The following is a 17,271-nucleotide window of genomic DNA, read 5'->3' as shown; positions in this document are numbered from 1 at the left end:
ACCTGCAGCCTAACCCCAACAACCCCCCCCCCACCCTCCCTACTTGCAGCCTAGCCCAAACAACCCACCCCCATCTGAAGCCTAACAACTACCCCCATCTGCAGCCTAACCCCAACAAACCTCCCTACCTGCAGCCTAACCCCAACAACCCCCCCTTTATTCCACTAGTACCACAAATAACACTATCCCAACATGGGCTGCACAAGGAAAGCATATGCCGGTAAGCACACACAGGGATCTTACCTGCTCTGTGACTCCGGAGTGTCTGGGTATCTCGTAAGTTCTGCATTTCAGCTGAAGAATTGGATCTTCATTTAAAAGCTGTGCAAGAAGCAGCACCCCGCCCTGAAGAGAACAAAGTGGGATTTACATAAAGATATTTCATGGATAATGTCACAGAAATGCTGGTTACCAAATGGAAACTTTCTTCAACCATCCCACAGGGCTCTATATGATCTCACAGAATACATGCTACCACAGGGTGACAATCAGGCGTCAGGACCGGGTCTACCACTGCTACGCAGGTTATACACACCTGTACCTGTCCTGTGCCCCAGGTACTGAGATCCCAATAACACCCTATACTATCTCCCATGCTATATGTAGTATACATGCTACCACTGGGTGACATCAGACATCATGGCCGGGTCTACCACTGCTATGCAGGTTATACACACCTGTACCTGTCCTGTGCCCCAGGTACTGAGATCCCAATAACACCCTATACTATCTCCCATGCTATATGCAGTATACATGCTACTACTGGGTGACATCAGACGTCATGGCCGGGTCTACCACTGCTATGCAGGTTATACACACCTGTACCTGTCCTGTGCCCCAGGTACTGAGATCCCAATAACACCCCTATACTATCTCCCATGCTATATGCAGTATACATGCTACCACTGGGTGACATCAGACGTCATGGCCGGGTCTACCACTGCTATGCAGGTTATACACACCTGTACCTGTCCTGTGCTCCAGGTACTGAGATCCCAATACCACCCCTATACTATCTCCCATGCTATATGCAGTATACATGCTACTACTGGGTGACATCAGACGTCATGGCCGGGTCTACCACTGCTATGCAGGTTATACACACCTGTACCTGTCCTCTGCCCCAGGTACTGAGATCCCAATAACACCCCTATACTATCTCCCATGCTATATGCAGTATACATGCTACCACTGGGTGACATCAGACGTCATGGCCGGGTCTACCACTGCTATGCAGGTTATACACACCTGTACCTGTCCTGTGCCCCAGGTACTGAGATCCCAATAACACCCTATACTATCTCCCATGCTATATATAGTATACATGCTACCACTGGGTGACATCAGACATCATGGCCGGGTCTACCACTGCTATGCAGGTTATACACACCTGTACCTGTCCTGTGCCCCAGGTACTGAGATCCCAATAACACCCTATACTATCTCCCATGCTATATGCAGTATACATGCTACTACTGGGTGACATCAGACGTCATGGCCGGGTCTACCACTGCTATGCAGGTTATACACACCTGTACCTGTCCTGTGCCCCAGGTACTGAGATCCCAATAACACCCCTATACTATCTCCCATGCTATATGCAGTATACATGCTACCACTGGGTGACATCAGACGTCATGGCCGGGTCTACCACTGCTATGCAGGTTATACACACCTGTACCTGTCCTGTGCTCCAGGTACTGAGATCCCAATACCACCCCTATACTATCTCCCATGCTATATGCAGTATACATGCTACTACTGGGTGACATCAGACGTCATGGCCGGGTCTACCACTGCTATGCAGGTTATACACACCTGTACCTGTCCTGTGCCCCAGGTACTGAGATCCCAATAACACCCCTATACTATCTCCCATGCTATATGCAGTATACATGCTACCACTGGGTGACATCAGACGTCATGGCCGGGTCTACCACTGCTATGCAGGTTATACACACCTGTACCTGTCCTGTGCCCCAGGTACTGAGATCCCAATAACACCCCTATACTATCTCCCATGCTATATATAGTATACATGCTACCACTGGGTGACAGCAGACGTCATGGCCGGGTCTACCACTGCTATGCAGGTTATACACACCTGTACCTGTCCTGTGCCCCAGGTACTGAGATCCCAATAACACTCCTATACTATCTCCCATGCTATATGCAGTATACATGCTACCACTGGGTGACATCAGACATCATGGCCGGGTCTACCACTGCTATGCAGGTTATACACACCTGTACCTGTCCTGTGCCCCAGGTACTGAGATCCCAATAACATCCCTATACTATCTCCCATGCTATATGTAGTATACATGCTACCACTGGGTGACATCAGACGTCATGGCCGGGTCTACCACTGCTATGCAGGTTATACACACCTGTACCTGTCCTGTGCCCCAGGTACTGAGATCCCAATAACACCCCTATACTATCTCCCATGCTATATGCAGTATACATGCTACCACTGGGTGACATCAGACGTCATGGCCGGGTCTACCACTGCTATGCAGGTTATACACACCTGTACCTGACCCGTGCCCCAGGTACTGAGATCCCAATAACACCCCTATACTATCTCCCATGCTATATGCAGTATACATGCTACCACTGGGTGACATCAGACGTCATGGCCGGGTCTACCACTGCTATGCAGGTTATACACACCTGTACCTGACCCGTGCCCCAGGTACTGAGATCCCAATAACACCCCTATACTATCTCCCATGCTATATATAGTATACATGCTACCACTGGGTGACAGCAGACGTCATGGCCAGGTCTACCACTGCTATGCAGGTTATACACACCTGTACCTGTCGTGTGCCCCAGGTACTGAGATCCCAATAACACTCCTATACTATCTCCCATGCTATATGCAGTATACATGCTACCACTGGGTGACATCAGACATCATGGCCGGGTCTACCACTGCTATGCAGGTTATACACACCTGTACCTGTCCTGTGCTCCAGGTACTGAGATCCCAATAACATCCCTATACTATCTCCCATGCTATATGTAGTATACATGCTACCACTGGGTGACATCAGACATCATGGCCGGGTCTACCACTGCTATGCAGGTTATACACACCTGTACCTGTCCTGTGCCCCAGGTACTGAGATCCCAATAACACCCCTATATTATCTCCCATGCTATATGCAGTATACATGCTACCACTGGGTGACATCAGACATCATGGCCGGGTCTACCACTGCTATGCAGGTTATACACACCTGTACCTGTCCTGTACCCCAGGTACTGAGATCCCAATAACACCCCTATACTATCTCCCATGTTATATGCAGTATACATGCTACCACTGGGTGACATCAGACGTCATGGCCGGGTCTACCACTGCTATGCAGGTTATACACACCTGTACCTGTCCTGTGCTCCAGGTACTGAGATCCCAATAACATCCCTATACTATCTCCCATGCTATATATAGTATACATGCTACCACTGGGTGACATCAGACGTCATGGCCGGGTCTACCACTGCTATGCAGGTTATACACACCTGTACCTGTCCTGTGCCCCAGGTACTGAGATCCCAATAACATCCCTATACTATCTCCCATGCTATATGCAGTATACATGCTACCACTGGGTGACATCAGACATCATGGCCGGGTCTACCACTGCTATGCAGGTTATACACACCTGTACCTGTCCTGTGCTCCAGGTACTGAGATCCCAATAACACCCTATACTATCTCCCATGCTATATGCAGTATACATGCTACCACTGGGTGACATCAGACGTCATGGCCGGGTCTACCACTGCTATGCAGGTTATACACACCTGTACCTGTCCTGCGCTCCAGGTACTAAGATCCCAATAACACCCCTATACTATCTCCCATGCTATATGCAGTATACATGCTACTACTGGGTGACATCAGACGTCATGGCCGGGTCTACCACTGCTATGCAGGTTATACACACCTGTACCTGTCCTGTGCCCCAGGTACTGAGATCCCAATAACATCCCTATACTATCTCCCATGCTATATGCAGTATACATGCTACCACCGGGTGACATCAGACGTCATGGCCGGGTCTACCACTGCTATGCAGGTTATACACACCTGTACCTGTCCTGTGCCCCAGGTACTGAGATCCCAATAACATCCCTATACTATCTCCCATGCTATATACAGTATACATGCTACCACTGGGTGACATCAGACGTCATGGCCGGGTCTACCACTGCTATGCAGGTTATACACACCTGTACCTGTCCTGTGCTCCAGGTACTGAGATCACAATAACACCCCTATGCTATCTCCCATGCTATATGCAGTATACATGCTACCACTGGGTGACATCAGACGTCATGGCCGGGTCTACCACTGCTATGCAGGTTATACACACCTGTACCTGTCCTGTGCCCCAGGTACTGAGATCCCAATAACATCCCTATACTATCTCCCATGCTATATGCAGTACACATGCTACTACTAGGTGACATCAGACGTCATGGCCGGGTCTACCACTGCTATGCAGGTTATACACACCTGTACCTGTCCTGTGCCCCAGGTACTGAGATCCCAATAACACCCCTAAACTATCTCCCATGCTATATGCAGTATACACACTGGGTGACATCAGACGTCATGGCTGGGTCTACCACTGCTATGCAGGTTATACACACCTGTACCTGTCCTGTGCCCCAGGTACTGAGATCCCAATAACATCCCTATACTATCTCCCATGCTATATATAGTATACATGCTACCACTGGGTGACATCAGACATCATGGCCGGGTCTACCACTGCTATGCAGGTTATACACACCTGTACCTGTCCTGTGCTCCAGGTACTGAGATCCCAATAACACCCCTATACTATCTCCCATGCTATATGCAGTATACATGCTACCACTGGGTGACATCAGACATCATGGCCGGGTCTACCACTGCTATGCAGGTTATACACACCTGTACCTGTCCTGTGCTCCAGGTACTGAGATCCCAATAACATCCCTATACTATCTCCCATGTTATATGTAGTATACATGCTACCACTGGGTGACATCAGACATCATGGCCGGGTCTACCACTGCTATGCAGGTGATACACACCTGTACCTGTCCTGTGCCCCAGGTACTGAGATCCCAATAACATCCATATACTATCTCCCATGCTATATGCAGTATACATGCTACCACTGGGTGACATCAGACATCATGGCCGGGTCTACCACTGCTATGCAGGTTATACACACCTGTACCTGTCCTGTGCTCCAGGTACTGAGATCCCAATAACATCCCTATACTATCTCCCATGCTATATATAGTATACATGCTACCACTGGGTGACATCAGACATCATGGCCGGGTCTACCACTGCTATGCAGGTTATACACACCTGTACCTGTCCTGTGCTCCAGGTACTGAGATCCCAATAACACCCCTATACTATCTCCCATGCTATATGCAGTATACATGCTACCACTGGGTGACATCAGACATCATGGCCGGGTCTACCACTGCTATGCAGGTTATACACACCTGTACCTGTCCTGTGCTCCAGGTACTGAGATCCCAATAACATCCCTATACTATCTCCCATGTTATATGTAGTATACATGCTACCACTGGGTGACATCAGACATCATGGCCGGGTCTACCACTGCTATGCAGGTGATACACACCTGTACCTGTCCTGTGCCCCAGGTACTGAGATCCCAATAACATCCATATACTATCTCCCATGCTATATGCAGTATACATGCTACCACTGGGTGACATCAGACATCATGGCCGGGTCTACCACTGCTATGCAGGTTATACACACCTGTACCTGTCCTGTGCTCCAGGTACTGAGATCCCAATAACATCCCTATACTATCTCCCATGCTATATATAGTATACATGCTACCACTGGGTGACATCAGACATCATGGCCGGGTCTACCACTGCTATGCAGGTTATACACACCTGTACCTGTCCTGTGCTCCAGGTACTGAGATCCCAATAACATCCCTATACTATCTCCCATGCTATATGCAGTATACGTGCTACCACTAGGTGACATCAGACATCATGGCCGGGTCTACCACTGCTATGCAGGTTATACACACCTGTACCTGTCCTGTGCCCCAGGTACTGAGATCCCAATAACACCCCTATACTATCTCCCATGCTATATATAGTATACATGCTACCACTGGGTGACATCAGACATCATGGCCGGGTCTACCACTGCTATGCAGGTTATACACACCTGTACCTGTCCTGTGCCCCAGGTACTGAGATCCCAATAACACCCCTAAACTATCTCCCATGCTATATGCAGTATACACACTGGGTGACATCAGACGTCATGGCTGGGTCTACCACTGCTATGCAGGTTATACACACCTGTACCTGTCCTGTGCCCCAGGTACTGAGATCCCAATAACATCCCTATACTATCTCCCATGCTATATATAGTATACATGCTACCACTGGGTGACATCAGACATCATGGCCGGGTCTACCACTGCTATGCAGGTTATACACACCTGTACCTGTCCTGTGCTCCAGGTACTGAGATCCCAATAACACCCCTATACTATCTCCCATGCTATATGCAGTATACATGCTACCACTGGGTGACATCAGACATCATGGCTGGGTCTACCACTGCTATGCAGGTTATACACACCTGTACCTGTCCTGTGCCCCAGGTACTGAGATCCCAATAACATCCATATACTATCTCCCATGCTATATGCAGTATACATGCTACCACTGGGTGACATCAGACATCATGGCCGGGTCTACCACTGCTATGCAGGTTATACACACCTGTACCTGTCCTGTGCTCCAGGTACTGAGATCCCAATAACATCCCTATACTATCTCCCATGCTATATGCAGTATACGTGCTACCACTAGGTGACATCAGACATCATGGCCGGGTCTACCACTGCTATGCAGGTTATACACACCTGTACCTGTCCTGTGCTCCAGGTACTGAGATCCCAATAACACCCTATACTATCTCCCATGCTATATGCAGTATACATGCTACCACTGGGTGACATCAGACGTCATGGCCGGGTCTACCACTGCTATGCAGGTTATACACACCTGTACCTGTCCTGCGCTCCAGGTACTAAGATCCCAATAACACCCCTATACTATCTCCCATGCTATATGCAGTATACATGCTACTACTGGGTGACATCAGACGTCATGGCCGGGTCTACCACTGCTATGCAGGTTATACACACCTGTACCTGTCCTGTGCCCCAGGTACTGAGATCCCAATAACATCCCTATACTATCTCCCATGCTATATGCAGTATACATGCTACCACCGGGTGACATCAGACGTCATGGCCGGGTCTACCACTGCTATGCAGGTTATACACACCTGTACCTGTCCTGTGCCCCAGGTACTGAGATCCCAATAACATCCCTATACTATCTCCCATGCTATATACAGTATACATGCTACCACTGGGTGACATCAGACGTCATGGCCGGGTCTACCACTGCTATGCAGGTTATACACACCTGTACCTGTCCTGTGCTCCAGGTACTGAGATCACAATAACACCCCTATGCTATCTCCCATGCTATATGCAGTATACATGCTACCACTGGGTGACATCAGACGTCATGGCCGGGTCTACCACTGCTATGCAGGTTATACACACCTGTACCTGTCCTGTGCCCCAGGTACTGAGATCCCAATAACATCCCTATACTATCTCCCATGCTATATGCAGTACACATGCTACTACTAGGTGACATCAGACGTCATGGCCGGGTCTACCACTGCTATGCAGGTTATACACACCTGTACCTGTCCTGTGCCCCAGGTACTGAGATCCCAATAACACCCCTAAACTATCTCCCATGCTATATGCAGTATACACACTGGGTGACATCAGACGTCATGGCTGGGTCTACCACTGCTATGCAGGTTATACACACCTGTACCTGTCCTGTGCCCCAGGTACTGAGATCCCAATAACATCCCTATACTATCTCCCATGCTATATATAGTATACATGCTACCACTGGGTGACATCAGACATCATGGCCGGGTCTACCACTGCTATGCAGGTTATACACACCTGTACCTGTCCTGTGCTCCAGGTACTGAGATCCCAATAACACCCCTATACTATCTCCCATGCTATATGCAGTATACATGCTACCACTGGGTGACATCAGACATCATGGCCGGGTCTACCACTGCTATGCAGGTTATACACACCTGTACCTGTCCTGTGCTCCAGGTACTGAGATCCCAATAACATCCCTATACTATCTCCCATGTTATATGTAGTATACATGCTACCACTGGGTGACATCAGACATCATGGCCGGGTCTACCACTGCTATGCAGGTGATACACACCTGTACCTGTCCTGTGCCCCAGGTACTGAGATCCCAATAACATCCATATACTATCTCCCATGCTATATGCAGTATACATGCTACCACTGGGTGACATCAGACATCATGGCCGGGTCTACCACTGCTATGCAGGTTATACACACCTGTACCTGTCCTGTGCTCCAGGTACTGAGATCCCAATAACATCCCTATACTATCTCCCATGCTATATATAGTATACATGCTACCACTGGGTGACATCAGACATCATGGCCGGGTCTACCACTGCTATGCAGGTTATACACACCTGTACCTGTCCTGTGCTCCAGGTACTGAGATCCCAATAACACCCCTATACTATCTCCCATGCTATATGCAGTATACATGCTACCACTGGGTGACATCAGACATCATGGCCGGGTCTACCACTGCTATGCAGGTTATACACACCTGTACCTGTCCTGTGCTCCAGGTACTGAGATCCCAATAACATCCCTATACTATCTCCCATGTTATATGTAGTATACATGCTACCACTGGGTGACATCAGACATCATGGCCGGGTCTACCACTGCTATGCAGGTGATACACACCTGTACCTGTCCTGTGCCCCAGGTACTGAGATCCCAATAACATCCATATACTATCTCCCATGCTATATGCAGTATACATGCTACCACTGGGTGACATCAGACATCATGGCCGGGTCTACCACTGCTATGCAGGTTATACACACCTGTACCTGTCCTGTGCTCCAGGTACTGAGATCCCAATAACATCCCTATACTATCTCCCATGCTATATATAGTATACATGCTACCACTGGGTGACATCAGACATCATGGCCGGGTCTACCACTGCTATGCAGGTTATACACACCTGTACCTGTCCTGTGCTCCAGGTACTGAGATCCCAATAACATCCCTATACTATCTCCCATGCTATATGCAGTATACGTGCTACCACTAGGTGACATCAGACATCATGGCCGGGTCTACCACTGCTATGCAGGTTATACACACCTGTACCTGTCCTGTGCCCCAGGTACTGAGATCCCAATAACACCCCTATACTATCTCCCATGCTATATATAGTATACATGCTACCACTGGGTGACATCAGACATCATGGCCGGGTCTACCACTGCTATGCAGGTTATACACACCTGTACCTGTCCTGTGCCCCAGGTACTGAGATCCCAATAACACCCCTAAACTATCTCCCATGCTATATGCAGTATACACACTGGGTGACATCAGACGTCATGGCTGGGTCTACCACTGCTATGCAGGTTATACACACCTGTACCTGTCCTGTGCCCCAGGTACTGAGATCCCAATAACATCCCTATACTATCTCCCATGCTATATATAGTATACATGCTACCACTGGGTGACATCAGACATCATGGCCGGGTCTACCACTGCTATGCAGGTTATACACACCTGTACCTGTCCTGTGCTCCAGGTACTGAGATCCCAATAACACCCCTATACTATCTCCCATGCTATATGCAGTATACATGCTACCACTGGGTGACATCAGACATCATGGCTGGGTCTACCACTGCTATGCAGGTTATACACACCTGTACCTGTCCTGTGCCCCAGGTACTGAGATCCCAATAACATCCATATACTATCTCCCATGCTATATGCAGTATACATGCTACCACTGGGTGACATCAGACATCATGGCCGGGTCTACCACTGCTATGCAGGTTATACACACCTGTACCTGTCCTGTGCTCCAGGTACTGAGATCCCAATAACATCCCTATACTATCTCCCATGCTATATGCAGTATACGTGCTACCACTAGGTGACATCAGACATCATGGCCGGGTCTACCACTGCTATGCAGGTTATACACACCTGTACCTGTCCTGTGCCCAAGGTACTGAGATCCCAATAACACCCATATACTATCTCCCATGCTATATATAGTATACATGCTACCACTGGGTGACATCAGACATCATGGCCGGGTCTACCACTGCTATGCAGGTTATACACACCTGTACCTGTCCTGTGCCCCAGGTACTGAGATCCCAATAACATCCCTATACTATCTCCCATGCTATATGCAGTATACGTGCTACCACTAGGTGACATCAGACATCATGGCCGGGTCTACCACTGCTATGCAGGTTATACACACCTGTACCTGTCGTGTGCCCCAGGTACTGAGATCCCAATAACACCCCTATACTATCTCCCATGCTATATATAGTATACATGCTACCACTGGGTGACATCAGACATCATGGCCGGGTCTACCACTGCTATGCAGGTTATACACACCTGTACCTGTCCTGTGCCCCAGGTACTGAGATCCCAATAACATCCCTATACTATCTCCCATACTATATATAGTATACATGCTACCACTGGGTGACATAAGACATCATGGCCGGGTCTACCACTGCTATGCAGGTGATACACACCTGTACCTGTCCTGTGCCCCAGGTACTGAGATCCCAATAACATCCCTATACTATCTCCCATGCTATATGCAGTATACATGCTACCACCGGGTGACATCAGACGTCATGGCCGGGTCTACCACTGCTATGCAGGGTATACACACCTGTACCTGTCCTGTGCTCCAGGTACTGAGATCCCAATAACATCCCTATACTATCTCCCATGCTATATGTAGTATACATGCTACCACTGGGTGACATCAGACGTCATGGCCGGGTCTACCACTGCTATGCAGGTTATACACACCTGTACCTGTCCTGTGCCCCAGGTACTGAGATCCCAATAACACCCTATACTATCTCCCATGCTATATACAGTATACATGCTACCACTGGGTGACATCAGACGTCATGGCCGGGTCTACCACTGCTATGCAGGTTATACACACCTGTACCTGTCCTGTGCTCCAGGTACTGAGATCACAATAACACCCCTATACTATCTCCCATGCTATATGCAGTATACATGCTACCACTGGGTGACATCAGACGTCATGGCCGGGTCTACCACTGCTATGCAGGTTATACACACCTGTACCTGTCCTGTGCCCCAGGTACTGAGATCCCAATAACATCCCTATACTATCTCCCATGCTATATGCAGTACACATGCTACTACTAGGTGACATCAGACGTCATGGCCGGGTCTACCACTGCTATGCAGGTTATACACACCTGTACCTGTCCTGTGCTCCAGGTACTGAGATCCCAATAACACCCCTAAACTATCTCCCATGCTATATGCAGTATACACACTGGGTGACATCAGACGTCATGGCTGGGTCTACCACTGCTATGCAGGTTATACACACCTGTACCTGTCCTGTGCCCCAGGTACTGAGATCCCAATAACATCCCTATACTATCTCCCATGCTATATATAGTATACCTGCTACCACTGGGTGACATCAGACATCATGGCCGGGTCTACCACTGCTATGCAGGTTATACACACCTGTACCTGTCCTGTGCTCCAGGTACTGAGATCCCAATAACATCCATATACTATCTCCCATGCTATATGCAGTATACATGCTACCACTGGGTGACATCAGACATCATGGCCGGGTCTACCACTGCTATGCAGGTTATACACACCTGTACCTGTCCTGTGCTCCAGGTACTGAGATCCCAATAACATCCCTATACTATCTCCCATGCTATATATAGTATACATGCTACCACTGGGTGACATCAGACATCATGGCCGGGTCTACCACTGCTATGCAGGTTATACACACCTGTACCTGTCCTGTGCCACAGGTACTGAGATCCCAATAACATGCCTATACTATCTCCCATGCTATATGTAGTATACATGCTACCACTGGGTGACATCAGACATCATGGCCGGGTCTACCACTGCTATGCAGGTTATACACACCTGTACCTGTCCTGTGCTCCAGGTACTTCGATCCCAATAACATCCCTATACTATCTCCCATGCTATATGCAGTATACATGCTACCACTGGGTGACATCAGACCTCATGGCCGGGTCTACCACTGCTATGCAGGTTATACACACCTGTACCTGTCCTGTGCTCCAGGTACTGAGATCCCAATAACATCCCTATACTATCTCCCATGCTATATGTAGTATACATGCTACCACTGGGTGACATCAGACGTCATGGCCGGGTCTACCACTGCTATGCAGGTTATACACACCTGTACCTGTCCTGTGCCCCAGGTACTGAGATCCCAATAACACTCCTATACTATCTCCCATGCTATATGCAGTATACATGCTACCACTGGGTGATATCAGACATCATGGCCGGGTCTACCACTGCTATGCAGGTTATACACACCTGTACCTGTCCTGTGCCCCAGGTACTGAGATCCCAATAACATCCCTATACTATCTCCCATGCTATATGTAGTATACATGCTACCACTGGGTGACATCAGACATCATGGCCGGGTCTACCACTGCTATGCAGGTTATACACACCTGTACCTGTCCTGTGCCCCAGGTACTGAGATCCCAATAACATCCCTATACTATCTCCCATGCTATATGCAGTATACATGCTACCACTGGGTGACATCAGACGTCATGGCCGGGTCTACCACTGCTATGCAGGTTATACACACCTGTACCTGTCCTGTGCCCCAGGTACTGAGATCCCAATAACACCCCTATACTATCTCCCATGCTATATATAGTATACATGCTACCACTGGGTGACATCAGACATCATGGCCGGGTCTACCACTGCTATGCAGGTTATACACACCTGTACCTGTCCTGTGCCCCAGGTACTGAGATCCCAATAACACCCCTATACTATCTCCCATGTAATATGTAGTATACATGCTACCACTGGGTGACATCAGGCGTCATGGCCGGGTCTACCACTGCTATGCAGGTTATACACACCTGTACCTGTCCTGTGCCCCAGGTACTGAGATCCCAATAACACCCCTATACTATCTCCCATGCTATATACAGTATACATGCTACCACTGGGAGACATCAGACATCATGGCCGGGTCTACCACTGCTATGTAGGTTATACACACCTGTACCTGTCCTGTGCCCCAGGTACTGAGATCCCAATAACATCCCTATACTATCTCCCATGCTATATGCAGTATACATGCTACCACTGGGTGACATCAGACGTCATGGCCGGGTCTACCACTGCTATGCAGGTTATACACACCTGTACCTGTCCTGTGCTCCAGGTACTGAGATCCTAATAACATCCCTATACTATCTCCCATGCTATATATAGTATACATGCTACCACTGGGTGACATCAGACGTCATGGCCGGGTCTACCACTGCTATGCAGGTTATACACACCTGTACCTGTCCTGTGCCCCAGGTACTGAGATCCCAATAACATCCCTATACTATCTCCCATGCTATATGCAGTATACATGCTACCACTGGGTGACATCAGACGTCATGGCCGGGTCTACCACTGCTATGCAGGTTATACACACCTGTACCTGTCCTGTGCCCCAGGTACTGAGATCCCAATAACACCCCTATACTATCTCCCATGCTATATGTAGTATACATGCTACCACTAGGTGACATCAGACATCATGGCCGGGTCTACCACTGCTATGCAGGTTATACACACCTGTACCTGTCCTGTGCCCCAGGTACTGAGATCCCAATAACACCCCTATACTATCTCCCATGCTATATATAGTATACATGCTACCACTGGGTGACATCAGACATCATGGCCGGGTCTACCACTGCTATGCAGGTTATACACACCTGTACCTGTCCTGTGCCCCAGGTACTGAGATCCCAATAACATCCCTATACTATCTCCCATGCTATATGCAGTATACATGCTACCACTGGGTGACATCAGACGTCATGGCCGGGTCTACCACTGCTATGCAGGTTATACACACCTGTACCTGTCCTGTGCCCCAGGTACTGAGATCCCAATAACATCCCTATACTATCTCCCATGCTATATGCAGTATACATGCTACCACTGGGTGACATCAGACGTCATGGCCGGGTCTACCACTGCTATGCAGGTTATACACACCTGTACCTGTCCTGTGCTCCAGGTACTGAGATCCTAATAACATCCCTATACTATCTCCCATGCTATATATAGTATACATGCTACCACTGGGTGACATCAGACGTCATGGCCGGGTCTACCACTGCTATGCAGGTTATACACACCTGTACCTGTCCTGTGCTCCAGGTACTGAGATCCTAATAACATCCCTATACTATCTCCCATGCTATATATAGTATACATGCTACCACTGGGTGACATCAGACGTCATGGCCGGGTCTACCACTGCTATGCAGGTTATACACACCTGTACCTGTCCTGTGCCCCAGGTACTGAGATCCCAATAACACCCTATACTATCTCCCATGCTATATGCAGTATACATGCTACCACTGGGTGACATCAGACATCATGGCCGGGTCTACCACTGCTATGCAGGTTATACACACCTGTACCTGTCCTGTGCCCCAGGTACTGAGATCCCAATAACACCCCTATACTATCTCCCATGCTATATGCAGTATACATGCTACCACTGGGTGACATCAGACATCATGGCCGGGTCTACCACTGCTATGCAGGTTATACACACCTGTACCTGTCCTGTGCCCCAGGTACTGAGATCCCAATAACATCCCTATACTATCTCCCATGCTATATGCAGTATACATGCTACCACTGGGTGACATCAGACATCATGGCCGGGTCTACCACTGCTATGCAGGTTATACACACCTGTACCTGTCCTGCGCCCCAGGTACTGAGATCCCAATAACATCCCTATACTATCTCCCATGCTATATACAGTATACATGCTACCACTGGGTGACATCAGACGTCATGGCCGGGTCTACCACTGCTATGCAGGTTATACACACCTGTACCTGTCCTGTGCCCCAGGTACTGAGATCCCAATAACACCCCTATACTATCTCCCATGCTATATGCAGTATACATGCTACCACTGGGTGACATCAGACGTCATGGCCGGGTCTACCACTGCTATGCAGGTTATACACACCTGTACCTGTCCTGTGCCCCAGGTACTGAGATCCCAATAACATCCCTATACTATCTCCCATGCTATATGCAGTATACGTGCTACCACTGGGTGACATCAGACATCATGGCCGGGTCTACCACTGCTATGCAGGTTATACACACCTGTACCTGTCCTGTGCCCCAGGTACTGAGATCCCAATAACATCCCTATACTATCTCCCATGCTATATACAGTATACATGCTACCACTGGGTGACAGCAGACGTCATGGCCGGGTCTACCACTGCTATGCAGGTTATACACACCTGTACCTGTCCTGTGCCCCAGGTACTGAGATCCCAATAACACCCCTATACTATCTCCCATGCTATATGCAGTATACATGCTACCACTGGGTGACATCAGACGTCATGGCCGGGTCTACCACTGCTATGCAGGTTATACACACCTGTACCTGTCCTGTGCCCCAGGTACTGAGATCCCAATAACACCCCTATACTATCTTCAATGCTATATACAGTATACATGCTACCGCTGGGTGACATCAGACATCATGGCCGGGTCTACCACTACTATGCAGGTTATACACACCTGTACCTGTCCTGTGCCCCAGGTACTGAGATCCCAATAACATCCCTATACTATCTCCCATGCTATATGCAGTATACATGCTACCACTGGGTGACATCAGACATCATGGCCGGGTCTACCACTGCTATGCAGGTTATACACACATGTACCTGTCCTGTGCTCCAGATACTGAGATCCCAATAACATCCCTATACTATCTCCCATGCTATATGCAGTATACATGCTACCACTTGGTGACATCAGACATCATGGCTGGGTCTACCACTGCTATGCAGGTTATACACACCTGTACCTGTCCTGTGCTCCAGGTACTGAGATCCCAATAACACCCCTATACTATCTCCCATGCTATATGTAGTATACATGCTACCACTGGGTGACATCAGACGTCATGGCCGGGTCTACCACTGCTATGCAGGTTATACACACCTGTACATGTCCTGTGCCCCAGGTACTGAGATCCCAATAACATCCCTATACTATCTCCCATGCTATATACAGTATACATGCTACCACTGGGTGACAGCAGACGTCATGGCCGGGTCTACCACTGCTATGCAGGTTATACACACCTGTACCTGTCCTGTGCCCCAGGTACTGAGATCCCAATAACACCCCTATACTATCTCCCATGCTATATGCAGTATACATGCTACCACTGGGTGACATCAGACGTCATGGCCGGGTCTACCACTGCTATGCAGGTTATACACACCTGTACCTGTCCTGTGCCCCAGGTACTGAGATCCCAATAACACCCCTATACTATCTCCAATGCTATATACAGTATACATGCTACCGCTGGGTGACATCAGACATCATGGCCGGGTCTACCACTACTATGCAGGTTATACACACCTGTTCCTGTCCTGTGCCCCAGGTACTGAGATCCCAATAACATCCCTATACTATCTCCCATGCTATATATAGTATACATGCTACCACTGGGTGACATCAGACGTCATGGCCGGGTCTACCACTGCTATGCAGGTTATACACACCTGTACCTGTCCTGTGCCCCAGGTACTGAGATCCCAATAACATCCCTATACTATCTCCCATGCTATATGCAGTATACATGCTACCACTGGGTGACATCAGACATCATGGCCGGGTCTACCACTGCTATGCAGGTTATACACACATGTACCTGTCCTGTGCTCCAGATACTGAGATCCCAATAACATCCCTATACTATCTCCCATGCTATATGCAGTATACATGCTACCACTTGGTGACATCAGACATCATGGCCGGGTCTACCACTGCTATGCAGGTTATACACACCTGTACCTGTCCTGTGCTCCAGGTACTGAGATCCCAATAACAT

At 48.7% G+C, this 17,271-nt stretch overlaps 1 protein-coding gene across 2 annotated transcripts in view; it reads right to left on the bottom strand.

Moving 5' to 3' along the window:
* RAB3GAP2 (RAB3 GTPase activating non-catalytic protein subunit 2) overlaps positions 1 to 17,271 on the bottom strand; it is a 270,922-nt gene that overhangs the window by 172,612 nt on the left and 81,039 nt on the right. For both annotated transcript variants that reach the window (XM_083175131.1, XM_083175132.1), the window contains exon 7: positions 244 to 345. In XM_083175131.1, the coding sequence (XP_083031257.1) occupies positions 244 to 345 (102 nt within the window). The remainder of the gene's footprint in view (positions 1 to 243; positions 346 to 17,271) is intronic.

The sequence above is a fragment of the Crinia signifera genome, chromosome 3 (genome assembly GCF_055691185.1).
Source record: "Crinia signifera chromosome 3, ASM5569118v1, whole genome shotgun sequence".
Lineage (NCBI taxonomy): Eukaryota > Metazoa > Chordata > Amphibia > Anura > Myobatrachidae > Crinia > Crinia signifera.
Note: the sequence above shows the minus strand (reverse complement) of the source record. Positions and strands in the feature narration are given on the sequence as shown.